The 11,156-nt window shown below is 37.5% G+C and overlaps 3 protein-coding genes across 3 annotated transcripts; 2 read left to right on the top strand and 1 right to left on the bottom strand.

The window, feature by feature from the left end:
• Positions 1-698: 698 nt before the first annotated feature.
• Positions 699-3,108, top strand: LOC104222925 (LRR receptor-like serine/threonine-protein kinase FLS2). Its single transcript, XM_070166970.1, has 4 exons — positions 699-1,357; positions 1,715-2,020; positions 2,125-3,036; positions 3,101-3,108. The coding sequence occupies exons 1-4, from the start codon at positions 766-768 to the stop codon at positions 3,106-3,108; spliced, it is 1,818 nt and encodes a 605-aa protein (XP_070023071.1). The 5' UTR covers positions 699-765.
• Positions 3,109-3,110: 2 nt separating this feature from the next.
• Positions 3,111-4,948, top strand: LOC138886547 (receptor kinase-like protein Xa21). Its single transcript, XM_070168331.1, has 2 exons — positions 3,111-4,125; positions 4,241-4,948. The coding sequence occupies exons 1-2, from the start codon at positions 3,138-3,140 to the stop codon at positions 4,594-4,596; spliced, it is 1,344 nt and encodes a 447-aa protein (XP_070024432.1). The 5' UTR covers positions 3,111-3,137; the 3' UTR covers positions 4,597-4,948.
• Positions 4,949-5,574: 626 nt separating this feature from the next.
• On the bottom strand, positions 5,575-10,351 carry LOC104222926 (uncharacterized). The gene is made up of 3 exons (XM_009774256.2): positions 10,199-10,351; positions 6,241-6,462; positions 5,575-6,129 (listed from the first exon to the last, which is right to left on the bottom strand). Exons 2-3 carry the CDS (start codon positions 6,430-6,432, stop codon positions 5,995-5,997), a joined length of 327 nt encoding a protein of 108 aa, XP_009772558.1. The 5' UTR covers positions 6,433-6,462; positions 10,199-10,351; the 3' UTR covers positions 5,575-5,994.
• Between the last annotated feature and the right edge of the window lie 805 nt (positions 10,352-11,156).

Genomic DNA, 11,156 nt, shown 5'->3' with positions numbered 1-11,156 from the left:
CAACATCCTTGATTTTAAAAAGTGTATTTGCTTCGATTCAATTAATTATTGCACTTCATATGGTTTATTTATTAAGAGAATGGTTGGTATCGTTTATGTTGACTTTTCTTACGTCATTAGTGAAATGTTTATTACAAGCAAGTTATTACTATATTCATAAGAGTATAAGTAGGTCCCGTTTAATTACGTCATTAGTGGAGTTGTTCAACTATTCAAGTTATAATAATACTTTTGTGGATACGATATCTTTTTCCCAAAATAGTAACTTCTTAATGTGGACACAATTATTTTTCTTTTTCCCCAAGGATTGACTATTTTATAATAATAATAATAATAATAATAAAATCATAAAAACATACAAGTAACAAGTAGCACAACTTTTGAAAGAAGACCAGCAAAAGGCTCTGCCGTGACATATATAACCCAGAAAGAGTTTGAACTTGGAACGAACCAGGAAGCTAGCTTTCACATGCAAAAACTAAAACAAAAAATAAGATGAAATCTCATTGCTTAACGTTTCTATTTTCTCCATATAATATAATTAGGCAGCGCAGTATATATTCAATTCAAAACAAACGGCAAAGATGAAACCGATTAAGTGAAGGCTGAAGCTGGCGATTCTTACTAACTAATATTTCACTAGTGTATTATAATTCACAAAAAAAAAAAAAAAAAAAAAAAGGATATTAAAGAAACTGTTGCATTGCTCTCAGCTACTACTCTTGTTTGGTTCATTGAAAAGACAACTTTATCAGTCAACCAATTATGGAAAAAACCAACAGCATTCTTATGTTTGTGTTGCTTCATCTCTTTACTGCTTCTTTGGCTATTAATCCTAATGATGAAGCTGCTCTTCTTGCCTTCAAATCTCACATTTCTTCTTCTGATCCTAATAACTTGTTACAAAGCAACTGGTCTGTCTCCTCCCCAGTTTGCAGCTGGATTGGCATTACTTGCAGCTCGCGTCACCATAGAGTCACTGCTTTAGACATTTCTAGCATGCAACTTCGCGGTACCATTCCTCCACACCTCGGAAATCTCTCATTTCTTGTTTCCCTTGACATCAGTAACAACAGTTTTCGTGGCGATCTGCCACAAGAGTTGTCTCTTTTGCTAAGGTTGAAACTTATTGATGTTACAGAAAATAATTTTAGTGGCCCTATTCCATCAGTCTTAAGTTTGTTACCTAACCTTCGATTCCTCTACCTTTCGAGCAACAAATTTTCAGGGGAAATCCCATCTTCCTTTTCCAATCTAACAAATCTTCAACAGTTAAGAGTGCAGAGGAATTCTCTTCAAGGAAAGATCCCTCCTGAAATTGGCGACCTTCGTTACTTGACAATGTTAGACCTACAAGGTAATGTTTAAGTATATTATCATCTCATCTAAAAGCTTAAACTGTTAGAGAGTGCATGCATATTTTCATTTACTTCATTATATACAGAGGCAGAGTCAGAATTTGAAACTTATGGGCTCAGGATTCTAGTTCTTTTAAGTTACCAGGTTCTAAATTAATAATTTGTTCTTTTTCAATTAATTTCTTAAGACAAATATAAGGTTTGGACCAAAGCTACTGGGTTCGGCCAAACCATAACTGAAGGGCTGGCTCCGCCCCTGATTATATATTCAACATGCAGACCTAGTTGATCTTTTTGATTGGCCATGTTGAAGTGTGTGATCGCCTCATCTAAAAGTTTAATTATGTCTCCGACAGGTAACCGGCTTACTGGCTTTATACCACCATCAATCTTCAACATGACTTCCCTGAGACAACTCGCCTTAATTCGCAATCGTCTTACTGGTAAACTTCCTGTAGATATTTGTAACAATCTCCCAAATCTTGAAGTGCTCTTTCTCTCAAGCAACATCCTAGATGGCCTAATCCCACCAAATTTAGAGAAATGCTCAAAGCTTAAAAATTTGACATTGTCTGGCAATCAGTTCACTGGAACTATACCTAGAGAACTTGGGAACTTAACTATGCTCACAGTGTTGCATCTTGGAGAAAACCTTTTAGAAGGTATGAATTATCTTTCAGCTTTTGTTTTTTTTATTTTAAGATTTCTGAATAGCTAAGCAATGTCAGTTTGAGCTAATCTTTATGCATTTTACTCTAATTGCCAGGAGAAATACCAGTTGAGATAGGTAATCTACAAAACCTTCAAATGCTTGGGTTAAAAGCTAACAACTTAAGTGGTTCTATTCCTGCAAATATTTTCAACATTTCAGCATTGAAGATACTTACCATATATGGAAATCAGATATCAGGTAGTTTACCTTCAGATTTAGGCCTTAGAACACTAAATCTTGAAGAAGTTTACCTTGGATCGAATGATCTCAGCGGAAGACTTGCTCCTACAATCTCAAATGCTTCAAGGCTAATTATTATAGACCTAGCAAACAACAAATGTACAGGTCCAATTCCTGATTCATTTGGTACCTTAGAGTTTCTTGAAGGCCTATACTTGGGTGGTAACAACTTCATTAATGAGCCATCTTCTTCTGAGTTAAGCTTCCTTACATCCCTGACTAATTGTAGATATTTAAGAGAAGTGGTCATTGAAGAGAATCCTTTGAATGGTTTTCTTCCAGCTTCTATTGGAAATTTTTCCGATACTCTTCGGATAATTATTGCACGTAGAAGCAAACTGAAGGGCACCATCCCAGAAGAAGTTGGAAATCTAAGCGGCTTACGTGTGCTAGCTCTGTCTCATAATAACCTCATTGGTTCCATTCCTGAGAAGTTGAGAACAATGCAAAATCTTCAAGAATTTTACTTAGAAAATAACAGTCTAAGAGGAACAATACCTGATGATATCTGCAGATTACAGAATCTTGGAGCTTTAGACTTGACTTCTAATCAAATTTCTGGTTCAGTTCCAGCTTGTTTAGGAAAAGTGTCGACTTTAAGATATCTGCATTTAGGTTTCAACAGATTGAATTCCACCTTACCTGAAAGCCTGTGGAGTCTTCAAGATCTCTTAGAACTGAGTGCATCATCAAATCTATTAAGCGGGCGTATACCTCCTGAGATTGGTAATCTAAAAGTTGTGACACTAATTGATCTGTCAAAAAATGATCTTTCTGGTAATATTCCTAGTACTATAGGGGGTCTTGAAAAGTTGATTAGTCTCTCAATGGCACATAATAAATTAGAAGGGCCTATTCCAAGTTCATTTGGTAAAATGGTAGGCTTGGAATTCTTGGATTTCTCTTACAACAATCTTACTAGTGAAATTCCAAAGTCACTTGAAGCACTCTCACACCTTAACTACTTCAACTTCTCTTTTAACAAGTTAAAGGGAGAAATTCCCACTGGCGGTCCTTTTGCAAATTTCACCGGTCAATCTTTCATGTCCAATGATGCACTCTGTGGTGCTTCTCGCTTTAATGTGTCACCATGCCTCATCAAATCCACCAAGAAATCAAGGAGAAAGAGAATGCTTATAGGACTATTTATTCTATTAGGGATTGGATCAATGTTTCTAGTATTTGTCCTTGGATATATGCTGTTAAGATGGCAAAAGAAAAAGAAGAATTCAGGTCAAACAGATGAGTCTTTTGTGAAAGGACATGACAGAATATCATATCATGAACTTCAACAAGCAACTGGAGGATTCAGTGAGAGCAATTTGCTTGGTAAAGGGAGTTTCAGCATGGTTTACAAAGGGATACTTAAGGATGGGACTCTTTTGGCAGCAAAGGTATTCAATGTGCATTTGGAGGGAGCATTTAAGAGCTTTGACACAGAATGTGAGATACTACGCAACCTTCGCCATAGAAATCTCACAAGAGTGATCACTAGTTGTTCCAACCCAGACTTCAAAGCCTTAGTATTGGAGTACATGCCCAATGGAACACTTGATAAGTGGCTATACTCTCATAATTTGTTCTTAGACATGTTGCAGAGGGTGGATATTATGATAGATGTGGCATCGGCGTTAGATTATCTCCACAATGGGTATCCAACACCTGTGGTGCATTGTGATCTGAAGCCAAGCAATGTCTTGCTAGATCAAGAAATGATTGGTCATGTGAGTGATTTTGGCATAGCAAAGTTGCTAGGTGCAGGGGAGACTTTCGTCCAAACAAGGACTATAGCAACCATTGGATACATTGCTCCAGGTAATAGAACCTTTCAAACTTGGTATGCTGTAGATTTTCCATTTCAAAATTATATTCCATGGTAATAAGGAGTACTTTAGCTCATGAACTAACAAAATTTCCCCCTTGATTGCAGAGTATGGACAGGATGGAATAGTATCCAAAAATTGTGATGTCTATAGTTTCGGCATCATGATGATGGAAACATTTATTAGGATGAGGCCAAGTGATGATATGTTTACTGGAGATTTGAGCCTAAGATGTTGGATTAATGACTCTTTTCCTAGTGGAGTTGGTCAAGTTGTGGATGCCAATTTGTTGAGGCCAGAGGAAGGACATATTGAAGCCAAGATTCAATGTTTGTTGTCTATTATGGAATTAGCTTTGAGTTGCACTTTAGTGTCACCTGATGCAAGAGTTAACATGGAAAATGCTCTTTCGTCCCTCAGGAAGATAAGATTTCAGTTTGTCACTAGTTGTGTTAGGACATAAAAGAAAAGGTTCTACTCCTTTTTTGTCAGTTTTCCCATGATTATTTCATCACTCCATATGATGTATGTTCTGTGTGTGATTCAGAGCTTGTAAAGAAATAAGCTATATGATATGATTACTAAAAAATAAAGTAACAGACCTATGACTTCAAATTCCATCGATAGCTCAATGGAGTTGGTGAGAAGTACAGAATGCATAGGGATAAATGCATACAAAAAGTTAGTTCTCTTATCCTCGTAAAAGAATATGCTGAAACTAATAAACTTAAGAAAAACAGGTCTACAACTAAATGGAGCCTCATGTTTCTTTACAGAACTGCTTTTCTCCAGACCAAGGATTTCTACATAGATGAAGCAGGACAAGACTTTAACTGTACACCTTTCTCAGTTCACTCAGGTCGATATCTGCAATACCCAATGGAATGAGAATAGATATGTCCTAGGATGCCATTTCTGATCATTGTTTTTCTCTTCAGAAGGACCATTTGTGATCATTGTTTCGCAGGTGAACTCACAGAGCTTATCACAGTTCATCAGAGAAATGTAGTCAATGGTGGTTGATACGCTCTACACAACGCTCTCAGGCTCTTAGAGCATCAGCCGCATGTCAATTGCAGTAGCCCCTTTGAAGCAACTAGAAGTATTCACATTGCAGTTGGAAATAATAAGCTCGAATTAAAAACTTCTACTACATCAAGGTGCCACTTCTAGTGTTGCTGTAGTCCTCTCGGACCAGCTACTAATCTTCACCTTGGTAAACTATTGCCTCAGAACTAGCTAACGGACGAGAACCCCTCCACAGATTCCTCCTTTTTATCATATTTGCTTTAGATGAAGAGAATCAATTAAGTAACATCAGATTACGTAACCACTGAGATTTTTGCAAGAATACCCACTTTGGAATAATAAAGGGAGAGATTCTGGCAGGAATATTTGAATTCTAATGAAAAGGTCCATAATAAATTATCACAACTACATAGAAACTGAAAAAGGGGGAAATACCTACGCATTGGATCATAATCAGTCATTTATTACATGGGGACCACACCATCTTTCCTTGAGCATTGTTGTTGACACAACTAAACTACCTAACCAACTGCCTGGATTACACCAAAAAGCACTCGGTCGTTAATTTCTATTTTCCAAGCATTTGCCTCCATAACTGTCACTCAGGTACCTTCACAAGCTATAGAAATAACTCAAATCATTCAAGTGCCTGCACAAGCTACTAAATGACAACCCCCATAGGGGGCAAATTTAACAAGAAATGCTTAAGCAAAAGTCCTACTACATTTCTAATAACTTTCAAATGCCCCCAAATCGTATTTAGCTGCACTAGCGCATGATTCCATTAGCAGGAATAAATCAAAGAAGAGACAAGCACACAATTTCAACAACATTACTGAAGGGAATCGGCTGCAGGGACTGGATGATGGTTTACAACCACAGGAGGCCGAAGAGCATTGTGATTAGCTACATTTTCCTTGCGTGCCTTGTACATCTCTTCTGTCTCAATGACAACCAACCTTTTCACCTAAGATCAGTATGAGAAATGTAAAATGAATAATTACTAGTACTTCATATGAAAACGAGAGAAGAGCACTCATTCAACTAATTCATATTAATAGCAAGCCAATTTTAAAACCTGCTGAAGCATTCCCCTAACAGTAGGGGTGTTCCACCGCATTACAGTCCTGTTACATTTGCGAAGACGCAGTGCCTCTAAGGTACGTCTATGGAGCCTTCTAGTGCCGGGAATACCCCTTACAAGGGTTATGTATAGATTAGGGCTCCAAGCTACTGGAACACAAGCTTTAAAAGCGTTGTAAGCACTCATCTCTTTCCTGTTTTACCGGTTTATACTTTCCTGTGGCAGAAGTAACGTAAAACTTTCCATCAAATATTTTCAAATAGGAAGCTAGGGAAGGAGGTAAAGGATCTAACAAATCTACTTCACGTGGATATTTATATTTCTCACAATTAAACAAAATATAGCTAAGTGACAGCAATGAACTTATTAATAAAACACACCTAAGCTGGATAACTATCTTAAGTAACAACATGGATTAAAAAAATTTAACCGAAAAAAAGGGAGGAGGGGGGGGTGTATTGATGTTAGTGTGTTCCTTTTTTCCTTTTACGTTGATTGTTCGGGCATATCCTTTACAAATATGAAAATACATGTCTGTATAATGGGTTTTGGATGCTGAGGAAAATGGGTTTTGGAAACAAATGGATTAAATGGATTAAGTTCTGCACTACCACCGTGAAGTACTCCGTCTTGGTTAATTCAAGCCCAGCCGGCTTCTTCTCTCCTCAAAAGGGTCTTAGGCAAGGGGATCCTCTATCACCTTTTCTCTTCATCATTGCCATGGAAGGTCTCAGTAACATGCTAAATAAAGCCAAGAATTTACAATGGTTCAAAGGCTTTGAAGTTGGTAGCAGGTCTGGGAATAGAGTGACTGTCTCACATCTGCTATACGCAGATGACACCCTAATTTTTTGTGGGGCTGAAGAATCTCAAGTGCTGCATTTAAATCTGACCTTGCTTATTTTTGAAGCTCTTTCAGGTTTGCACATTAATATGATGAAGAGTGTCATTTATCCTGTCAATGATGTTTTTAATCTGGAGGGCCTGGCTGACATTCTTTGCTGTAGTACTGGCACACTACCAACTACGTATCTGGGGCTTCCGCTAGGAGCAAAGTTCAACTCATATGATATATGGAGTGGAGTCACTGAAAAAATTAAAAGAAGACTAGCTAACTGGCAAATGCAATACCTTTCTATGGGACGGAGACTCACACTCATCAACAGTGTATTGGATAGCCTTCCCACCCACCTTATGTCTTTATTTCTCATCCCCGGAAAGGTGCTGAAGCAGATAGACAAATACAGGAGGAATTTTCTTTGGGAAGGAGGCAGCAAAACTCATAAATTCCACTTGGTTAATTGGAAAAAAGTAACACTACCAAAGTCACAAGGTGGCCTGGGAATTAGAGATCTCATGGTCCATAATAAGAGCATGCTTATGAAATGGCTGTGGAGATACTCACAAGAGGATCACGCCCTTTGGAAGGAGGTGGTAACTGCAAAACATGGCAATAAAAATCACTGGAGTACCAAGGTTGCTAGATCACCATATGGAGTAGGACCTTGGAAGTATATCAGCAAGCTAGGGGAGGAGTTTTATCACCAATGCAAGTTTACGGTAGGCAATGGAGCAAAAATAAGGTTCTGGGAAGATAAATGGCTGGGGTACTCAACATTGCAAGCTGATTTTCCGAACCTCTATTCAATATCCACAAGTAAACAGTCAACCATTTCACAAAACAGAGCTGATTATTCCTGGAATCCTTTGTTCAGGAGGAACATACAAGATTGGGAGCTGCAAGATCTTCTCAACCTACTGGAAAGACTAGGGACAGTCTTAATTAATGATCAGGCATCGGACAGACTCATCTGGGGGAATAAAGCCAATGGCAAGTACTCTGTGAAGGCAGGCTACTACATGCAATGTACTCAAAATGAATTGTTAATCGATTGGCCATGGAAATTAATTTGGAAAACTAAGCTACCTCCAAAGGTGATTTGCTTTAGTTGGATAGCCCTCTATGAAGCATCACTCACTCAAGACAATCTTAGCAGAAGAAGCATCCCCATAGTCAACAGATGCTACATGTGTCAACATGCCTTAGAGACCAATAGACATTTTTTTTTACACTGTACAGCTGTTGCAGATGTATGGAACATGTTCATCTCAGCTTTTGGTCTTAAATGGGTTATGCCTGAGAGTGTTAAAGATGCCATGGTTAGCTGGAGCTCATGGAAAGTTGGGAAATCCATCAGGAAAGTTTGGAAGATGATCCCTGCTTGCATTTTCTGGTGTGTCTGGACAGAAAGAAACTCTAGATGCTTTGAAGGCATTACTACTCCAAATTACGTTCTTAAGGCTAGATGTTTAACAAGTCTTTGTAGCTGGAGTAATCTCTCCCCTGTCAATTCCCCTGAATCTTTTTTGGACTTTGTTAGCTCCTTAACTTTAGATTAGGCCTTTTGTAATAGATCAAACATTGTCTTCTTCTTTTTTCTCTATTCCTTTGCTCTGTAATTTCTGAATTTGCATCTTCTTGATGCCTTCTATGAAATACATTAACTTATCAAAAAAAAAAAAAAAAACATGTCTGTATAATATTTATTCATATTTTTAGAATCTGCAGGGATGCATAAAGTAAAATCCATAAGCATCAACATTCAAAGCGTGATGTTGCCGGAAGCTATGAAAGTTAGAGAATTGATTTTCTCAAGGTTATGAGGTAAAAATGGAAGGAGTACCAACTCATAGTGGGCAGAACTGTCATGAGTCTTACATTACATTGCTTGGTGTAAACTCATAAGGAACTTTGGTTCATTATCACCAATATCAGTAAACATGTACTCAGACTGGGAGAACGCAGGATTCTCCCCAAGGTTTAACAAAATGTGGTCCATATATTTCAAAATTGATTATTTATCTATATGATTAATTCTTACAAGTATTTCATAGTATTAGGAAGTTCTACGACTGAGTAGCTTATTTATTATACACCACTACTGGAAAAGATTAGGAGTCAATTAACAGGAACAGTATCACATTTCATGAAAGCCTGAAGAAGTAATTGACATCTTCTTCAAGAAACGGGTTGACTAGCAGTAGTAGCAATACTACAACAACAACAACAACGACCCAGTAAAATCCCACAAGTGGAGTATGGGGAGGGTAGTGTGTACGCAAGACCTAACCCCGACCCCGATGGGGTAAAGAGGCTGTTTCCAATAGGCCCTCGGCTCAAGAAGACGGAAAAGACGAGTAGAGACAATATATCAGTGTCGTTAACAGAAAGCATAGAAATAATAACAGCATAAATGATTGCTATTAATTCCAGAAGCGAAACCACTATTTTCGACCCTCATCACTTTGAACATGTGTTCCCACTCAATATAGGCATATTGCGGCCAACCTCTCAGCCATGAACAGTACTTAACTGAAACCTTGTCAAACGTCAATTATACACTGAGCTCACATCTAAACCCATAGGGCTTAGCTCAATCGGCAGAGGTTGAGGGACTTGTGGCTTAGGTCACAAGTTCAGCTCTTTGCCAAGGGAACTAAGTCTCCTATCTAAATGTAGAAGGATAGAGGAGCAGGCCATTATCCCCGAATTCTGAAGGCTGCGGTTCCAGACATGGTTCTAACTCCTAAGGGTTGATTCCAGACAGATTCTCAGTAATAAAAAGAAAAGCTAACATCTAAGTAATTACCAAAAAAATGGCAAAATCAATTTCTTTTATTGTTCGCTAACGAGCAAAACAATTTTTTACGAGTTCAATACCTCTTCCAGCAGAGATGGAAAGATAAAAATTGAACTTTTTTTTCAAGGACTTCACACAATGTCTCTTCCACTATAATTAATATTTGGGATTACATGAGGGAATAATTAACATGTTTTCATTCTAATTAACATCAGAAGTTAATACACAAGACAATTTAGAGACACCCAAAATCCTAACGGGCATATTAGAATTTTAGAAATAGTGTTATGAAGATCAAATTGCAAACTTACTTGGCCAAGTCCTCACTGAAGACTGAACTTTGCTCCTCTATGCTGAACTTTAGGACTTTCCCTCTGCCCTATGGGTTTCTGTGTTTTGGAAACTCCAATTTACTATTTGGGCCAATATCACCCGATTCGGCCCTCCAAAAGAGCCTCTTTTTCCCCCATTTTCAAGAACACTTTTGAACCAAACTCATAGATTTTATTTACATTTTTATTTTTTATAGCCGAAGTATTCGAGTTAGTTTGTGTGTACCTCGGCTAATTTTACGAAAAAATATACTACCTCCTACCCGCATAAGTATGGGAAACTATATCCACCAATACTTAAACAGATAAAAAGAAATCACCTAGGATCAGTTTGGAAAGTCATGTATAAGTAGTTGATTGTGTAATTATTAGGCTAGTAATTTACATCCTGATAATTATACAGTATAGCAATTATAATGAAATATTTGTTTGTAACAACGTAATTACATTCAAATTATGTCTGTTGTCACTTGACCCGCCAACCTAACTGAAAATGGCCCAAGTTTAAAGCTCTTACCCTATTTGGTCCAGGTTGTACATAATCTAAAAGAATCTTTTTATCATTTAGCCCAAAACTAAAGACGCAGTTCCTCCATAGTCCATAGCCTACATAAGCTTCTTGATAGCTCTCTTTTATGCGTATTCTGCCTTATCATATAAGCACACTTCAACTCCATATAAGAACCTGGATATTTGAACAAGATTTTTGAAGTTGTTCAGTGACGAATTTGCCTCATCCTTGCTACTAGGTTTAGTATTCTCTTCCTTTCCGTGTATATAATCATAAAACCTCTATTATTGGAGCTCAAGTTTCTCAAATCTAAAATTTGATTGACTAAAAAAACTCCATTGAAGGTTGAAGCTTTAAGTTTGAACCATATCTGAAATTTTAAGTTTGAAAGCAAATTCAGATCTAAGATTTGAGATTAATTTTGAA

Source organism: Nicotiana sylvestris, chromosome 2 (genome assembly GCF_000393655.2).
Source record: "Nicotiana sylvestris chromosome 2, ASM39365v2, whole genome shotgun sequence".
NCBI classification, from domain to species: Eukaryota; Viridiplantae; Streptophyta; class Magnoliopsida; order Solanales; family Solanaceae; genus Nicotiana; species Nicotiana sylvestris.
This window is presented reverse-complemented; position numbering and strand designations above follow the sequence as displayed.

Bases quoted from the DNA above. Each gene is read 5' to 3' on its own strand.
- LOC138886547 (XM_070168331.1), top strand. From the start codon at position 3,138: ATGGCACATAATAAATTAGAAGGGCCTATTCCAAGTTCATTTGGTAAA. The intron at 4,126-4,240 runs GTAATAGAACCT...CCTTGATTGCAG, and splicing joins CATTGGATACATTGCTCCAG to AGTATGGACAGGATGGAATA.
- LOC104222926 (XM_009774256.2), bottom strand. From the start codon at position 6,432: ATGAGTGCTTACAACGCTTTTAAAGCTTGTGTTCCAGTAGCTTGGAGC. The intron at 6,130-6,240 runs GTTTTAAAATTG...TACTGATCTTAG, and splicing joins TTAGGGGAATGCTTCAGCAG to GTGAAAAGGTTGGTTGTCAT.
- LOC104222925 (XM_070166970.1), top strand. From the start codon at position 766: ATGGAAAAAACCAACAGCATTCTTATGTTTGTGTTGCTTCATCTCTTT. The intron at 1,358-1,714 runs GTAATGTTTAAG...TGTCTCCGACAG, and splicing joins GACAATGTTAGACCTACAAG to GTAACCGGCTTACTGGCTTT. The intron at 2,021-2,124 runs GTATGAATTATC...TCTAATTGCCAG, and splicing joins TGGAGAAAACCTTTTAGAAG to GAGAAATACCAGTTGAGATA.